At 36.5% G+C, this 19,875-nt stretch overlaps 1 protein-coding gene across 5 annotated transcripts in view; it reads left to right on the top strand.

Annotated features, from left to right (window-relative positions):
• The window catches only part of LOC127949647 (radixin), a 233,372-nt gene that overhangs the window by 104,954 nt on the left and 108,543 nt on the right, over positions 1 to 19,875 (top strand). For all 5 annotated transcript variants that reach the window (XR_008152403.1, XM_052547087.1, XM_052547089.1 and 2 more), the window contains 2 exons: positions 14,057 to 14,152; positions 15,806 to 15,928. Coding sequence is in view for 4 of the 5 variants with exons in the window: in XM_052547087.1 (XP_052403047.1) it covers positions 14,057 to 14,152; positions 15,806 to 15,928 (219 nt within the window). In the remaining variant the exon portion in view is untranslated. The remainder of the gene's footprint in view (positions 1 to 14,056; positions 14,153 to 15,805; positions 15,929 to 19,875) is intronic.

The raw sequence follows: 19,875 nt of genomic DNA, 5'->3' as shown, positions 1-19,875 counted from the left end.
AATTAGTTTCAGTGTTTCGTTTTTTTTTCCGTGGGCAACTGTTTAACTGTTGGGAATAATAGAAAACAATCAGAGTGTCTGTTTATACTAAGTGCAAATAGTTTGCCTTGTTGGCAGAGACAACAGCTTCACCCACCAAGGCGTGATTGGGCTAGTCATCGTTACAAAAGATGGTCATCAGTCGTCAGATTCAGTGGCATAGATAGTAAAGCATGTTAGATTAGTTTTAACAGTCCACCCCGGGTCCGAATCTGCCTTATTGCTAAATTTTTCTCCCTTTTCAAATTTCCAATCACATCAGAAAAGCATTTATTTTTAATAAAAAATTTACTAAATAATGTTTTTTTAAATCAAGTAAGGCTTTTGTCCCAATAAGCTGGCAACCATTTCATAATTTTAATTAAATCAATATTTATTTGAAATAAATCAAAAAGTTATTATTGCATACTGTTTTATAATGTATTACAATGCTGAGGTGCAGATAATTCCCACCATTTGCAATAAGTAATTAGCAGAATATCCTGCTATTTTAACATAGTATAAATAGAATCTAGCTATTTGCACTAAATGTAAATAGTATCTATTGTTAAGAGAATATACTATTTTCACTTAGCATAAATGGGCTCTATCATGCGAAAACCCAAGGCCACAGGAGGGTGCAATGAGCCAAATAATGCAGCACATTTAAAATGTGAAGTAACTCTATACAAACACACATTGTGTAAATTAACTCATAAAAATTGAATATAATTTTGTTAATCGCATAAACAATTATGAACAAAACAGCATCATGTATTTATGTATTAACATCCAAAGAGCTGATGCGCTATTCACACAGATTGGATTTAAATACATGAGACGCAGTGAAAATAAATAAATCTCCACAAATTCGTTATGTGTTTTTCTAAAAGTTTAAACCGTTTTAACATTGCATGGCTTTCTTTACATCTCTTGTGTGAGAGTGCAGCAGTCATATTTGTCCGTCTAAAAAATTTGCTTATATGCATCTGTGGGAATGGATTGATTTCAGTTTTAATCTTTATCAAGATCTTCTCCGCTTTGAGCTTCAATATTTCTCTAATATTTTGAATGAATTACAGTGCTGCGGCATGTCTCATGAGCTAGAGAAGACTAACAAAACATTGTCACTTACACTATCAGCGCATCTCACGCACCACTGATGACGCTCCCTGATGCACACCTAACATTCAAATGCAATTTTAAATTTGACTAATATTTATTCTTTATTCACAAACTCCAAATCTCTTATTTTAGCATGTTCATGTTTGTGTGTGCTGTCTGCGTCACTCACAGCACGTGCCTATATCATCCGCTATATTGTATTTTTTTTATATCTATATCAAAGAATGTGTACCGTCAGTAAATATCGATATCGTTTTATCTCCCAGGCATACTGTATAATGTCAAAATCTGAAAAACAGAATAACCTGACTTTAGCTTTGTGAAGTTATGCTACATAAAACATCTGTATGAAACAGCAGGTGGGCTGAATGAGACACAGATTAACTACTGACAGCAGGCGGTGCTTAGGATACAGTATGATACAGAAAATGCAACTTCTGAAAACAGTCTGTTCTGTTCCCCTCAGAAACACATTCATGTAAAATTCACTGTAAACTCTTATTACCTTCTGTGAGGCGTCTGTCGTTGCTAAGCATCCATTAGCTGCGATCTCCGTTACAAGGACATTTCAGTAATGGATTTCCACCACCGAAAAACCCTTGCTGTAACTCTGCTACAAGATTAATTTTCGAAGAAAAGTAAAAAAAATCTGCAGTGTTTCACTCCGAAGGAAGCCTATTGAGTTAATTATTTTCACATGACCTGGTGCAAAAGTAGGGATGGGCGTTTTCCACAAATATCACATTTGAATATTTGAGCTCACAAAATACGAATATTCAAATATTTATTTAAATTAAGTTTAATGAGACCAACGTTATTTTTCAGCTACATTTATTGTTTCTGTAATTTTGAACAAGCTTGAACATTACACATCGTGTTTTGTAGCTGAAAACCTTTGACAATGCATGCAAACAAACAAAAGTACAGATTAAAAGCACAAAAAAAAAAGTGAACAAAGAAAAAACATAAAGCAGCCTGCAGCAATTAGGCAATTGTAGAACGTAGCCTATACTTAACTTTGAAACTTTGAAACTGTCTGCAAATCTTTTTTCTATTGTTTTACATGTTCTTAAGAAACACGGGCATGTCAACATGATTGGGGGAAAGTCGGATCCTTAGTCTGTTAAGAATAATGCCAGCTGCGGAGAAAATGCACTCTGACGCCACAGACGTTGTCGGGACTCACAATAACAGTGTGTTAGGCGAATAAGTTTTGTGAAGTGCTTCGCATTTTCGTTTCACCACTGAATGGGATCCTCATCTGGTGGAATACATGGCTCCAGCAAGAACTGTTCCCACTCGTCTCGGCTGAACTCTCTGTAATTATCCCTGAAGAACTGGCTCAGCCTTTTCAGACGAGTGGGCATTGCATCCTCTTCTTCGTTGGTGGCGGCGGCTGCATCCTCTCCACTTGCATCAAGGGAAATGTTCTGATAATGTTCAAAAAAGTTTTCTTTTCTTATTTCTCTCATGTTTTCATCGAGAAACCTGAGATGTTTGTGCCGAGGGTCTAGGGCAGACGCGAGAAGAGTTTTCACTGCATTCTCCAAGTTAGCTATGTTTATTCATTGCTTGAGAGATGCCACAACAATGTTCTTGAATTCGGTCACTTTCTGTGATTCTCCAAGACATATCAATCAATCACCTTTATTTATATAGTGCTTTAAACAAAATACATTGCGCCAAAGCACTGAACAACATTCATTTGGAAAACAGTGTCTCAATAATGCAAAATGATAGTTAAAGGCAGTTCATCATTGAATTCATTGATGTCATCTCTGTTCAGTTGAAATAGTGTCTGTTTTAATTTGCAATCAAGTCAACGATATCGCTGTAGATGAAGTGACCCCAACTAAGCAAGCCAGAGGCGACAGCGGCAAGGAACCGAAACTCCATCGGTGACAGAATGGAGAAAAAAACCTTGGGAGAAACCAGGCTCAGTTGGGGGGCCAGTTCTCCTCTGACCAGACGAAACCAGTAGTTCAATTCCAGGCTGCAGCAAAGTCAGATTGTGCAGAAGAATCATCTGTTTCCTGTGGTCTTGTCCTGGTGCTCCTCTGAGACAAGGTCTTTACAGGGGATCTGTATCTGGGGCTCTAGTTGTCCTGGTCTCCGCTGTCTTTCAGGGCAGTAGAGGTCCTTTCTAGGTGCTGATCCACCATCTGGTCTGGATACGTACTGGATCCGGGTGACTGCAGTGACCCTCTGATCTGGACACAGACTGGATCTGGTGGCCACGGTGACCTCGGAACAAGAGAGAAACAGACAAATATTAGCGTAGATGCCATTCTTCTAATGATGTAGAAAGTACGGTGTTATGTGAAGTGTTCCGGTTCCAGTTTACCTAATTAATGCAGCCTAAAAATCCTTTAACGGATTTGGATATTAAAAGCATATTAGTATGTTATGTGTATGCCAGGTTAAAGAGATGGGTCTTTAATCTAGATTTAAACTGCAAGAGTGTGTCTGCCTCCCGAACAATGTTAGGTAGGTTATTCCAGAGTTTAGGCGCCAAATAGGAAAAGGATCTGCCGCCCGCAGTTGATTTTGATATTCTAGGTATTATCAAATTGCCTGAGTTTTGAGAACGTAGCGGACGTAACGGAGTATAATGTAAAAGGAGCTCATTCAAATACTGAGGTGCTAAACCATTCAGGGCTTTATAAGTAATAAGCAATATTTTAAAATCTATACGATGTTTGATAGGGAGCCAGTGCAGTGTGGACAGGACCGGGCTAATATGGTCATACTTCCTGGTTCTAGTAAGAACTCTTGCTGCTGCATTTTGGACTAGCTGTAGTTTGTTTACCAAGCGTGCAGAACAACCACCCAATAAAGCATTACAGTAGTCTAACCTTGAAGTCATAAATGCATGGATTAACATTTCTGCATTTGACATTGAGAGCATAGGCCGTAATTTAGATATATTTTTGAGATGGAAAAATGCAGTTTTACAAATGCTAGAAACGTGGCTTTCTAAGGAAAGATTGCGATCAAGTAGCACACCTAGGTTCCTAACTGATGACGAAGAATTGACAGAGCAACCATCAAGTCTTAGACAGTGTTCTAGGTTATTACAAGTAGAGTTTTTAGGCCCTATGATTAACACCTCTGTTTTTTCTGAATTTAGCAGTAAGAAATTACTCGTCATCCAATTTTTTATATCGACTATGCATTCCATTAGTTTTTCAAATTGGTGTGTTTCACCGGGCTGCGAGGAAATATAGAGCTGCGTATCATCAGCATAACAGTGAAAGCTAACACCATGTTTCCTGATGATATCTCCCAAGGGTAACATATAAAGCGTGAAGAGTAGCGGCCCTAGAACTGAGCCTTGAGGTACTCCATACTGCACTTGTGATCGATATGATACATCTTCATTCACTGCTACAAACTGATGGCGGTCATATAAGTACGATTTAAACCATGCTAATGCACTTCCACTAATGCCAACAAAGTGTTCAAGTCTATGCAAAAGAATGTTGTGGTCAATTGTGTCAAACGCAGCACTAAGATCCAATAAAACTAATAGAGAGATACACCCACGATCAGATGATAAGAGCAGATCATTTGTAACTCTAAGGAGAGCAGTTTCAGTACTATGATACGGTCTAAATCCTGACTGGAAATCCTCACATATACCATTTTTCTCCAAGAAGGAATATAATTGTGAGGATACCACCTTTTCTAGTATCTTGGACAGAAAAGGGAGATTCGAGATTGGTCTATAATTAACTAGTTCTCTGGGGTCAAGTTGTGGCTTTTTTATGAGAGGCTTAATAACAGCCAGTTTGAAGGTTTTGGGGACATGTCCTAATAACAATGAGGAATTAATAATAGTCAGAAGAGGACCTATGACTTCTGGAAGCACCTCTTTTAAGAGCTTAGATGGTATAGGGTCTAACATACATGTTGTAAGTTTAGATGATTTAACAAGTTTATACAATTCTTCCTCTCCTATAGTAGAGAATGAGTGGAACTGTTCCTCAGGGGGTCTATAGTGCACTGTCTGATGCGAAACTGTAGCTGACGGCTGAATGGTTGCAATTTTATCTCTAATAGTATCGATTTTAGAAGTAAAGTAGTTCATAAAGTCATTACTGCTGTGGTGTTGGGAAATGTCAACACTTGTTGAGGCTTTATTTTTCGTTAATTTAGCCACTGTATTGAATAAATACCTGGGGTTATGTTTGTTTTCTTCTAAAAGAGAAGAAAAGTAATCAGATCTAGCAGTTTTTAATGCTTTTCGGTAGGATATGCTACTTTCCCGCCAAGCAATACGAAATACCTCTAGTTTTGTTTTCCTCCAGCTGCGCTCCATTTTTCGGGCTGCTCTCTTTAGGGTGCGAGTATGCTCATTATACCATGGTGTCAAACTGTTTTCCTTAACCTTTCTTAAGCGTAAAGGAGCAACTGTATTTAAAGTGCTAGAAAAGAGAGAGTCCATAGTTTCTGTTACATCATCAAGTTGTTCTGAGGTTTTGGATATGCTAAGGAATTCGGATACATCAGGAAGATAACTTAAAAAGCAGTCTTTTGTGGTAGAAGTGATGGTTCTTCGATACTTGTAACAAGAAGTAGAATTTACAATTTTGGCTATATGAAGTTTACACAGAACTAAATAATGATCTGAGATATCATCACTTGGCTGAATAATTTCAACACTATCAACATCAATTCCATGTGACAGTATTAAATCTAGAGTATGATTTCGACAATGAGTAGGTCCTGAAACGTGTTGTCTAACACCAATAGAGTTCAGAATGTCTATAAATGCTGATCCCAATACATCTTTTTCATTATCGACATGGATATTAAAATCACCAACTATTAAGACTTTATCTGCAGCCAGAACTAACTCGGATGTAAAATCACCAAACTCTTTAATAAAGTCTGTATGGTGCCCTGGTGGCCTGTATACAGTAGCCAGTACAAACATAACAGGGGATTTATCATTAACATTGGTTTCTCTGGATAATGTTATATGAAGCACCATTACTTCAAACGAGTTATACTTGAAGCCTGCCCTCTGAGAAATCCTGAAAACGTTATTATAAATTGAAGCAACACCTCCCCCTTTGCCTTTTAGACGCGGCTCGTGTTTATAACAATAATCTTGGGGGGTGGACTCATTTAAAATAATGTAATCATCAGGTTTTAGCCAGGTTTCTGTCAAGCAGAGCACATCTATATTATGATCAGTTATCATATTATTTACAAAAAGTGTTTTCGTAGAAATGGATCTGATATTTAATAAGCCAATCTTTATCATTTGTTTATCCATATTGCATTTGTTTTTTATTTGTTGAACCTCAATTAAATTGTTAACCTTAACTTGGTTTGGACGTTTTTTGTATTTTGTATTTTCATATCTGAAGTACTGTAGAAGACCGCAGTTCTTAGGGGCCATTCACATATCGCGTCTTTTGCACGCCCAAGTTTGTTATTTCCAATGTAGGCGCGCAGTATGCACGCTCATAATGGAAGCATCGCGATGCACATGTGGTGTGACGCGCCTGGGAAAAATGGCCGCGTTGCACCGCGTGCGCAACGCGATGCTTCCATCGAGTCCGCACTGCATTTTAGTTTAAAAATATCTAAACCTTTTCATAATTGCCATTTTGAAATAAATTTGGTAGCAGAGCTACTGGAAGCGATTTTTTTGTGCTGCAAATCCATTTATCCTTTGCTGAAATTTCAGCGTAGACGCCTCAGGAGCGCTTCTGCTGGAGCGCTTTGGAAAGAAGGAGAAAAGCGCCTAGCGTTTTCCACGCGTTTTTAGGCGCGATATGTGAACGGCCCCCCTCATTCATTCATTCATAATTTTTTTGCTTGCATACATCTTCAAATATGCCATGGAAAATCACAGAAAGTGACCAAATTAGGTTTTATTGTGATCTTGTTTTTTATTTATCCAATAATCAGAGCAGAACGAATATTCTAATGTTCGACTATCCATGCACACCCCTACTGAAAAGCTGTTGTTGTTTTTTCAGCTCGATATTGTTCAATGCTTTTCTTTCAATCCCACACAACCCCCCCCACCCCCACCCCAAAAAAAACGGAAAAAATATTCTCAGCTCTTTTCAACATTAATAATAATAATAATGATAATAGTAACAATAAATGGTTTTTTTTGTGTGTGTAGAAAATCTGATTGTTAAAAGGATTTCTGAAGGATTGTGTGACTGGAGTAATGATGCAAAAAATTCAGCTTTGAAAGTCAGCTTTGATTGTTCCTAATAAACTGTTTAACTGCACTTGCAAGTATATATATATATATATATATATATATATATATATATATATATATATATATATATATATATATATATATATATATATAATTTTTTTTCACACACACACACAAAAAAAGTACAAGATACTGAGATGCAGTATATACCGTATATAGCGATTCAGCCAAAACATATACATTTTTGCTCATATCACCCAACCCTATGAGTTAGATCGGTTGTGTTAGATGAGTGAGACAGTGCTGGGCTGCTCCAGGACAGTTTGGAAAACCATTTCAGAGACACGTTCTTAAATGTGACTCATTTAAAATCTATTACATGCATGCACATTTATTTGGCAGTTTTAATCGCCTTTTTGGTAGCTTCATGACTTAACTGACCATGACATTGCATGCTTGTAGTTTCATTCGCAATTTGATTTGATTTTATACATGCTACAACGTGCACCGGCACCTTTGTGTGTGCAATTGAAGAGCACAATATGGTTTCCACATTCATTTGACTTACGTCTAGCGCTGAAGTGAAGAGCACGTCTGAAATGTCTCCCATTTGATGTGGTCGTAATGCATTCTGTGTCTAATTATATGCACTTCATCAAGAGTGACAGAAGCAGCAGTTGTGAGTAGGGTGGGCAAGTCTAGCTCTTCCCCTGCCTTAATTGCATTAAATATTTTTAATGAGTTAAAATGTAAATTGTAGTCACCTGTGTTAATGCACTATTTTTAACAGCACTATTTGAAATACAAAAATATTTATTCCCCTTAAATTTCAGAGCTTCACAACACTTAACCTGTTAGCCAGCACCCCCCATTATGGGACTCGCAGCTGAAAGTGCTCTACCGAACTTTTAATTGTAACAGTTTCCTACTTTTCTACAGTGTGTTACAAACATAATTTTGGTGTCTTTGGAAAGAAAACCTTTTGGGCTTTACTTTTTATCAACCAGATTTGATAATGCTCAAAAATATCTGGATACTGGAGCAATCTAGAAAAGCAATGGGTTGAAAGTCACATGTCTCATGAGTTTCTATTTCAAATCTGAATAAGATATCATGAAAAATGAGACTCCTGCAAATATTTTTATGAGACTGTCTACACCCCCCCACCCCCCAAATATATATATATATATATATATATATATATATATATATATATATATATATATATATATATATATATATATATATATATGTATATATATATTTACCAACAGTATTGAAGGCTTCTACAAACTATTTAGCCATTAAACATACCACTGCATATAATGGAATAGTTTTTTTTCCATTATAAAACACTAGACAGAAACTTAGAGATCATATAAGTGATTTATTTGAGCACTAGAAAAATACAATAAGAATATTTGAGTAAGAATAACAAGAAAAAAAAAGATTTAACTTTGTTTGCCAGTTACAGACATCCTGAGATTGCTAGAAATGCAGCATTTACTATGAATTACGATGCAAAGAAGTGCTGATGTGCTGATGGCCACTTACACAGATGGTAATAACACAAATGTGCCATTGAAGTAAATAATCCACTCTCCCTATTCACATAGATGTGTTCACTTTGATAGCCTTGATCATACAGTAATAGGGAGCTGATTTGGGCTGATTTGCACCCAAACAGATGGTAATCATGCAGATACATTCACATTCAACATAAAACACACTCACATATATAAAAACTGTTGAAAAATAAAAGAAACAAAGAAAAAGGCGATCGCTATAAGTTCCGCCTCCATCAGCTCACAGGTGTGTCAGTGCGTGTCACGAGGGAGCGCCAAAATTCAAGTATACTATCTTTCGCCTATCTTTCATTCATTCTTTTTTCCGGTGTATTGTCTCATTCTGTTTGTGACACTGTACGCTGCAAAACCATGCCGTTTTTTTACTACCAAGACGCAGTTTCTGACCGGGAGTTATTCCATAACGGACTCAAACAATTCTGTCGCTGAAGAACTGAAAGGTAAACAAAGGAATTATGATCCATATTACAACACTTTTGCTTCGTTGGACTAAACGTGCTTCATGAGATGTCGTTCAGTGGACCCTTACCTTTCTAACTAAACCGGGATTTACAGCTGTGGATTTGTTTATGACTCGTTATTATGACGGATCTTGTATGTACAGCGTTTCCATTGCTCGTGTTTTCATGTGTACTGCTTACACAAATGTAGCAAATACAGTCTTTATAAGTTTTCCAAAACAGCGATCTATCGTCGATGCTTGAGGCTTAGATCTTTATAATGATACATTGTTTGTCAAGATTAAATTTTCATTTAATCTATTCGTAAACAGACACGTGCGAGTTTAGGGGCTTTCAGGACGAGGGCGTTGGGGTGCTGGCTAACAGGTTAATGAGCTGAACTGAACCAACACTGAACTGTCTGCAGCTGAATAACACGATTGTCCTTCTACTTTCTAGAGTCATGAAATTATTATGTCTAGTCATCAACTACATTTTTGTCCTGTTGTTTTATGTTCAAGGCTTTTTTTATGCAGGCTACACTATTCACTTTTCATAACGGTCAGTTTTAAGCTAAATAAGCCTGCACTGACAACGAGAATTAGAAGGAAGTAAATATGTGGGTGGTGGTGTAATATGCTATTATAAAACAATGTTATTAATCAATATATTAAGATAACCTATTTAAATTACTAAAATACCCTATGAGCAATGAATAATTCACCACATTGCATAGGATGATGCCATGACAATTTCAAGCGCACAGCTTCACCAAAATTTGAATTATTTTGTTTAGTTATATCATTTATAATAATGAGGGGGGGGGGGAGACATTACCTCAAAAACTTTCTGACCTTATTGACTGATGTGAACAGGGCTTTCTGAATAGACCTTTCCCACTATAATTGTGTTGAATGATTGTTGCCTGTTTAGAGGCGGGTGTTGCTGTTGGACAGTGTTTTCTCTGCTTCCTGTTGGCCTTACTGGCCTTGCTGTAGTTGATCGTAGTTCCATTTAGCGTTTCACACCATATTTCTGATATTATCGATCAATCTTGTCAGATTAATTTTGAATGTTCACTTTTATTTTATATCCGTGAGTGCAGTACACCTGCATTGCATTAGCACTCGTTAGCTTGTCATTAGCGTTTTCATTCGAACCTATCGCTGGTTTCTTTTCTCCTCTCCTCTCTCTGGTTTCTTTTCTCCTCTCCTCTCTCTTGCTCCAGTTTTTCACAAGTTCATCAAACAACTGTGGTAAGAATATTTCAACAAGCACGGTGAGTAATAGCTTCTCCTGCTATTGTTATTTGTACCTCTTGCCACATGTAAAGTTGATCTATCTCGGTCGCAGATGAGGAATTCACATGTGATAAATGCAGGGAAATAGTTAGGCTGACAGAGAAGATTTCAGAATTAGAGACACACATCCAAACTTTAACTGAGGACAGTAAGAATGTTATGGCTTTAGATACGGCTTTGGATGTGTCTAGTTCAGGGATTCCTGTACATTGTTCGGTTCCGGCAATAGAGCCCCTGCAGCAGGTCAACTGGGTGACAGTGAGGCAGCGTAGTCGTGGGTCAAAACATCACTCTTCTGTTCCGATCAAAACATTAAACAGGTTCTCCCCACTCAGTGATGCACCCACTGAGAAACCTGATGCAAGTGCTCTAGTTATTGGCGATTCTATTGTACGGAACGTGAATATAGAGACACCAGCCACCATAGTCAAATGTTTTCCGGGAGCCAGAGCGACTGATGTTATGTTTGTACTGGTTATGTTTGTACTGGCTGTATACAGGCAACCAGGGCACCATACAAACTTTATTAAAGAGTTTGTTGATTTTACATCCAAGTTATTTCTGGCTGCAGATAAAGTTTTAATATTTGATGATTTTAATGCCCATGTTGATAATGAAAAAAATGCATTGGGATCAGCATTTATAGACATTCTGAACTCTATTGGGGTTAGACCACATGTTTCAGGACCTACTCATTGTCGTTATCATACTCTAGATTTAATACTGTCACATGGAATTGATGTTGATAGTGTTGAAATTATGCAGCCAAGTTATGATATCTCAGATCATCATTTAGTTTTGTGCAAACTTCATATAGCCAAAATTATAAATTCTACTTCTTGTCACAAGTATTTAAGAACCATCACTTCTACCACAAAAGACTGCTTTTTAAGTTATTTTCCTGATGTATCCGAATTCCTTAGCATAACCAAAACCTCAGAAAAACTTGATGATGTAACAGAAACTATGGACTCTCTCTTTTCTAGCATTTTAAATAAAGTTGCTCCTTTACGCTTAAGGAAGGTCAAGGAAACCAGTATGACACCATGGTATAATGAGCATACTCGCACCCTAAAGAGAGCAGCCTGAAAAATGGAGCGCAGCTGGAGGAACACAAAACTAAGGGCATTTTGTATTGCTTGGCAGGAAAGTACCTCATCTAAACTCTGCATATAATAACCTAGAACACTGTCTAAGTCTTAAAGGCTGCTCTGTCAATTCTTCGTCATCAGTTAGGAACCTAGGTGTGCTATTTGATCACACTCTTTCCTTAAAAAGCCAAGTTTCTAGCATTTGTAAAACTGCATTTTTCCATCTCAAGAATATATCTTAATTACGGCCTATGCTCTCAATGTCAAATGCAGAAATTTTAATCCATGCATTTATGACCTCAAGGTTAGATTATTGTTATGCTTTATCGGGTGGTTGTTCTGCACGCTTAGTAAACAAATTACAGCTAGTCCAAAATGCAACAGCAAGAGTTCTTACTAGAACCAGCAAGTATGACCATATTAGCCCGGTCCTGTCAACACTGCACTGGCTCCCTATCAAACATCATATAGCTTTTAAAATATTATTACTTATTACTTATAAAGCCCTGAATGGTTTAGCACCTCAGTATTTGAATGAGCTCCTTTTACATTTATAATCCTCCAAGTCCGCTACGTTCTCAAAAGTGGGGGCGGGAGATCCTTTTCCTATTTGGTGCCTAAACTCTGGAATAACCTACCTAACATTGTTCGGGAGGCAGACACACTCTTGCAGTTTAAATCTAGATTAAAGACCCATCTCTTTAACCTGGCTTACACATAACATACTAATGTTTTTGATATCCAAATCCGTTAAAGGATTTTTAGGCTGCATTAATTAGGTAAACCGGAACCAGGAACACTTCCCATAACACCCGATGTACTTGCTACATCATCAGAAGAATGGCATCTACGCTAATATTTGTCTTTTTCTCTCTTATTCCGAGGTCACCGTAGCCACCAGATCCAGTCTGTATCCAGATCAGAGGGTCACTGCAGTCACCCAGATGGTGGATCAGCACCTAGAAAGGACCTCTACATCCCTGAAAGACAGCGGAGACCAGGACAGATCCCCTGTAAAGGCCTTATCTCAGACGACCACCAGCACATGACCACAAGAAACAGATGATTCTTCTGCACAATCTGATTTGCTGCAGCCTGGAATTGAACTGCTGGTTTCGTCTGGTCCAGTCCCAGCGCCAGAATATTTTAACAGAGGGGGCTATCCCTTCTACCCGGGTGGGCACATAGCGTGAGTGTCAGTGGGCGTTTGGTATCGACGTATTTTAATTTAGCCTATAAAACAAAGTAATTAGTACTACTAATCATCATCACTATTTGCAAAGAAGAAAATGTATTATGATTTTTCACTGGCCCGATGCACATTCGAGATCAGTTCAAACTTTACGCAAACATTTTTTTTTAAAAGTCACGATTAAAATAAGATGACGTTATAAACAAATTATGCATTCTATAATATAGCTAAATAAATAAAATGTCCCGCCTCTACAGCATGTTTCCAATCACTGAAGCCCCTTACAGTAAAAGCGTTGTCTGATGGAGATATTAAGTATTTACTGCATGGAAAACAAAATTCAGCAGCTGCTTCCACAGAGTATTCCAACCACTCTGTGACTTGATTCAATTTAAAATGAGTAACGTTTTGTTTTTAAACTTTTTATTGAAATTACACATCACATTTTATATTTCATTGTACTTATTTAGGCCTAATTTCATTTGTATGTTCTCATGTGCCAGGTTTGGGGGTGGGGTGGGTTGAGATCATCGCGGATGTGGTCTTGACGCCGGGTCTGGTCAGAGGAGAACTTGCCCCCAAACTAAGCCTGGTTTCTCCCAAGGTTTTTTTCTCCATTCTGTCACCGATTGGGTTTCGGCTCTCTGCCTCCGTCGCCTCTGACTTGCTTAGTCGGGGGTCACTTCATCTACAGCGATATCATTGACTTGATTGCAAATAAATGCACAGACACTATTTAGACTGAACAGTGAAGACATCACTGAATTCGATGATGAACTGTCTTTAACTGTAAATTTGCATTATTGACACACTATTTTCATAATGAATGTTGTTCAGTTGCTTTGACGCAATGTATTTTGTTTAAAGCGCTATATAAATAAAGGTGACTTGACTTGACTAGAACAGCATATGGTTCTTATGTGTTCATTGTTTTATTCTTATTTATCTTCATTTTGAAGAACTCGTATATAATTTAGCATGTCTTTAATATTGTATAGTTTCATTCAGAAATGGTAACTTCGATGTTTTATATATATATATATATATTTCAGCTCTTTTCACATTTATGTTCATTTTTGAAAGATTAATTGGTTCATGGTCATCCTGCAGGTGGTGAAGACAGTAGGTCTGCGAGAGGTCTGGTTTTTCGGTCTGCAGTACGTGGACAGTAAAGGCTACACAACATGGCTGAAGCTGAATAAAAAGGTAAGGCTTTCCCTCCCACTTTTCCATGTCTCTTTCTAGTAAGGGTCTGCGATATTGACAAAATATCTAAATGTTTTCTGGGATTTTATCAATAACAATAATTAGACTATATTTTGCAGCATGTTATTGTTCTGGAACCTTAACCCCTTAACTGTCACTCATATTTTTTAACATTGACTTTGTAGTGCATGATCCAAACTTAAATTTTTATTATTCATGAATGAAAACATTTTGTAACATGATATTGATGTACCATTTACATGGTAATGCAATGTCTGATTTTAAAATGAGTTTTAAAGGATGAATTTTGAGATTTTAAGTTTTCAGTTGATATAAAATTTCTCATGATTTCTAAAATGTGATGGAGAAAAAGGCAACAAAGTCTTCTTGTTTTTTTAACAAAGGTCAAAATTCCTGTAATAATGTAGATTTTTGAGGGTGCACTCTTGTCATAAATTAATCTATTACTTTTCCTACATAATTTTTAACAAAAAACATTGATAAAATATATATTTGGGAGTCTTAGACCTTTCCAACGATATATAGTTTGTCAAGATTAGATCAGACTTAATTGTAATATAGTGAAGTAAATTAAGGCATCCCACAGAGCGGACGGGTGACAGTTAACAGGTTAAGGACTGTCGTAAAGTTTATTATTTTCTTCATATTCTGTGTGGTGGTCAGTTCACATTGACAGAAATTAATATTTTCCAATAAATTTAAACTGTTCTTTACATTTTATGTGAATTAGTGAATTAAAATAATAATACTTTTGGGCCGTTACCAATCAAATAAAATCAGCATCAACAAAATCTTTGCAATGCAGAGAAAACAGAAGACACACCTAAAGTGGCATTTAGATGCATATACACACTGTTTAATGCAAGAAATGAATGCCTTTAACCTGCAATTACAAATGCATAAATCATATTTTGAAATATAAAACATTAAATACCGATATTTGAAATTATTTAAATAATAAAAGATACTTGAAATGTGAAATTAAAACCACCATCAGGTTGCAGCAAGTCACTGTTAAAAAGTGAGTCATTGCAATTGAACCAAATAATTTTAACAGCTGATTCATTTAGGAACGAATCACCGTCATGTTGCTCAGAGAAGTAAAACGTTGAAGTGGTATAAATGGTCTATATACATTTCTGCCCCATGTCTTCAATTTTTGTGCTCATTTTAAATGTAGTGAAAGTACAGTGAAAGAACTCACTTTAAACGCGCTCACTAGTCTAGACTTCACGTAATGAATGCATGCACTCTGTAGGTGTGGTAGAAACAGTTCTATGGAAACTTGCAAAAACTTAAAAAAAAAAATAAATAAATAAATAAAGCTTTCTGACCTTCCATTGACAGCAGTGCAACTACCAAGTTCAAAACCCATAGAGGCATTACGGAAGTAGTTGAAGTAATAGCTTGAATACTTGATTTAGTTCTTATATGGCATTCTATTAGCTCAAACAGTAGATGGTGGTGCTAGCAATGCCAAGGACGTGGGTTCAACTCTCATTTCTCGGAAAAAGTATGGACTGAGATGTGTACCTTGCATGCAGTGTCAGCGTTTTGGATAAAAGTGTTTGCCAAATTTTCTAAATCAACAGCGCGAATATTATTTTATATGTTTCTGTGAAAACTTGGCAGGTGACTCAGCAGGATGTTAGAAAGGAAAACCCTCTGCAGTTCAAGTTCCGGGCAAAGTTTTTTCCAGAAGATGTTTCTGAAGAGCTGGTTCAAGAGATAACACAGCGTCTCTTCTTCTTACAGGTATTGGGGAACCTAGTCTCCAAACACTTGCCATCAAATTGTATTTATTTAATTTTGAAAATGACTATAATTTATTGTGTTAAGATGGACCACCTTCAGTGATGCTGAACCCAAAACAATGTATTTGCTTTTTTTAAGTCTTGAAACACCAGAATTCTACCATTTAGCATACTTGATTTTAAGTAAGGGCCATCTGAACATTTCAGTGATCACATATATTTGTAAGTAAAATAATGTGTAAAAAAAAAAGGCTAAAAATGCAGTTCATTGACAGTATTTGCATAGACAATACATAGGGCACTAGCCCCTAGGGATTATTCTAGGAATTAGGATTATTCTTATTATTTTTCATCCATGTATTCGTCCATGTGTTGTAGATCCAGGATGAAGCTAAGACATGAGCGTTTCTCTACAATGCCTCCTAGAATTGTGGTAATGCATATACCATACAAATTTGTAGGGCTACCCTCTTAATAACTGACTAATCCTTAGTTAGCGAGAAGAGAATGACCTAAATTTTATAAATTGGTTCAGGGCTCACAGAATTTCAAAATCCGAACACTGTGAAAAATCCGATGATCAGAAGTTGTTTGCATTTTTTCCTTCAAATAACAAATTCATGGTTTGGATAATATTACAGATTTTGAGTCACAGATTGGGTCATTTTTTTTTTTTGTTGGATGAGCAAAAAAAAAGATCCATTAAAGGGGTCCTATTATGCTTTTTCACTTTTTCAACTTTAGTTAGTCTGTAATGTTGCTGTTTGAGCATAAAAAAGTTCTGCAGTGTTACAAAGCTCAAAGTCCAGTTCAAAAGGAGATTTTTTATTTAACAGAAATCACTTTTCAAAAACTACATCGAACGACTCATTTGGACTACAACGCATATTTTCGGGACTTGTGATATCACAGATATCAACAAATGGGATGAGACCTGGTTGAGCTACACTAAAGAAGGCAATGAGTATTATCACTGTCGGAGACACGTTAGCTTTCCCAAGGCGAGCTTAAAGTGGTTACAATCAGCCGGGTTTAAATTGCACTCAAATTGATTTGATTTTGACAATTTTTACACTGAAGCTTGTAGGTGGCTATGGTAAGGGGCACAACATTTCCCGACCAGGTGCTGAATGGTCCCAATCAAAACACACACTGGCCCAGCTGACCATGCACAGCACAATTCATACTTTCAAAGGCGGGTGTTCATTTACAGTAGGTGGCCAGCCTTTCTGGGGCTTACCGCCGCGGCAGTACCGCGGTGGTAACTGAAATTCATTCGCGAAACTACCGCCAGGTGGCGCAAAGGGACGCCTTGCGAAATGAATGTAATTAATTGTAAAATGAGATAAAAGAAGGAAGTAAAACAACAATAACATTATGATATAACATTGTAACATTTAAAAAAATTTGTTAATTTTTAAAATGTAGGATAGACTTAGACTACAGTCTACTAAACAAAAATTAAAAGAAGACCTTAACACAAAGGATCATATGCATGCTATTTTTATTAAACAGTAAATAAATATAAGGCCTATATATATATATATATATATATATATATATATATATATATATATATATATATATATATATATATATATATATATATATATATATATATATATATATATATATATATATAAGCTAAACAAATGCTAGACAAATGTTTTAATTTCATTTTCATTTCGATTCATTCTTGGTTTAAAAAAATCTTCAGGTTCCATATGCAGAGCGAAATGGGAACGGTCCAGCATTAAGCAATAATTAGTATTAACTCTGTTATTATTCTTGATTTTTCAAACTACCAGCATTTTTGAATTATGCCTTATGTGTGACCAAAAATTAAGTATTATTTGTTTCAGCTGATCGTGCTGGTGCCTCGCGCACATAATGGAAACAGAAGTCGTTCACCAGACATTCGGCGTGAGCACTTTGACATATTGTTAATTATGTTTTTTTTTTCATCAATACTGAAACGCACACAGCCTATTTACCTCATGAATAATAGCCTAGTTAAGCTTCAAATGGGCAACATCACAAATATGGAAACGTTTGATTTCTCCCGATTGAGCCTATAGCCTATTAAATTCCTCTCACAAACTCTGATTTATTTTTTAGCGTGTTTAAAAAAATAAATAAACATGCAGCAAACGAAAATAGGTGATTGATCCGTTCAAATGAAACCTATACACGACTCATATATTTTTTTCCTCTGACAAACTTAATTTATTTTTTAGCGTGTTTAAAAAATAAAAAAATAAAGAAAACATTCAGCAAATGAAAATAGGCGATTAATCCGTTAAAATGTGTTACTCTTGGTTAACAGTACTAATTATAATTATTTTACTTCAGAACAGAGCCTGGCACTAATCTAGGTAATCCATGTTTTTTTTTTTTTTCTTTCTTTCATTGCATCTGAAAACGACTTTGTTCATTACATTCACTTCACGTGATCTGGCGCAGATCAGCCTCCCGCAAAGCTCAGCTGTGGATGATTTAAAAATGTTTGATGTAAAGCAGTGGTTCTCAACCCACGGCCCGTCACAAACTCTAATGCAGTCTGCACAACATGCAGAAAAAAACAAAACAAAAAAAAAGAACATAATCAGTTTGTAACATTTTATTGTTTACATCAATTAAAAAAAAATTATGCTACTAATGAAATATAAGCTATATCCTAATGTTTTTAAGTGTTTTTTTTCTTCTTCATATATTATTTTCAGACATGAGCACTGGCATAAGCATTTAACGAACACATACAAGCGCGCACTTTGGCAGAATTCAATTCAAATAGTCATCAACAGCCATTAGGTAAATTGCCTTTAAGGTAAAATTGCGCATCAGAATGGACACATTTGTTTTTTAAGGGAGAAAAAAAAGAAATTCAAAAAATGCCAGCGAATGAACATGTACAAACTGTCAACAGTCACAGTATCATTATTGAAGGAGAAGTGCTGGATTTTCGTTTTTTTTTTTTTTTTTTTTGCCCTGCAACTCACTTGAAGAAGTTCAGATAAATGGAAACACCATACACTATGTAACAATCTTTAATTGAAGAAATGTGGCAAATATCTCAAGAGAGAACCTCATATTATTAAATTAAATAGTGCTTTCCATATTTGGGTCAAAATAGGCTACATTTGTGAACGCACATTTTCTGAAATGTTGCGCTTCAGGTCATGCAAGCCTGCATCTTAAACCCTCTGTCAAACTTTCTGCGTCCGCGAGTCCGCTATGGACCGCTAGGTACAGTAGGCGTGAAGTAAAAATCGTCGTTGGAGAGTGTGTGCAGAGACTCTAGCAGACGACCGGGCGGACAGGTGCGCCTGGTCAGTTGGCTTCAAAAGCAAAATTGCACATGTGCAGCCAGGCAGAGTGAAGAGCTCATTGCTACTCGAACCTGTGCAATCCGTCAGTAAAAGAATATAAAGACAGTGAGATGTGCAATAATTCTGGGCAATTGCAGAGCTGGCCATCAGCCTGCTCATTCAGAAGTATAAGTTGAAGAAGTCTGCGTCCGCGCTGGCCGTGTCTGCGTCTGGATTGCTCATGCGGAAAGTATAACACAGGCGTTACAATCGCTACTCCTTTCAAGCTGAATCTCACAAAATTGGTCAGCTCCCGACAGCATCATGTTTTATTTATGGGGAGTAGAATTGTTTATTTCAATGAATGTAATAGATTATATATCATAATAGTTAGGCTATAATATTATAAATCAGGTTGGTTTGTATTGCTGACGTAATATGTAAATTATATGCATAGACTTGCACTTAGACCATAGTGCGGCTCGCTGGAAAAAAAGGTTGAGAACCACTAGGTTGCTGTCCCATTTTATACAGGAATTGTTCATTTTAAAAAATTGAATTATATTGTTAGTTCTAATTATATTGTTAACACAAGTCGTCCCCTTGGAATTATAAGGTTCTATCTGACATTTTTGTCAAA

Source organism: Carassius gibelio, chromosome B1 (assembly GCF_023724105.1).
Source record: "Carassius gibelio isolate Cgi1373 ecotype wild population from Czech Republic chromosome B1, carGib1.2-hapl.c, whole genome shotgun sequence".
Lineage (NCBI taxonomy): Eukaryota > Metazoa > Chordata > Actinopteri > Cypriniformes > Cyprinidae > Carassius > Carassius gibelio.
The sequence above is the reverse complement of the archived record's forward strand: the minus strand, read 5'-3'. Positions and strand labels throughout refer to the sequence as shown.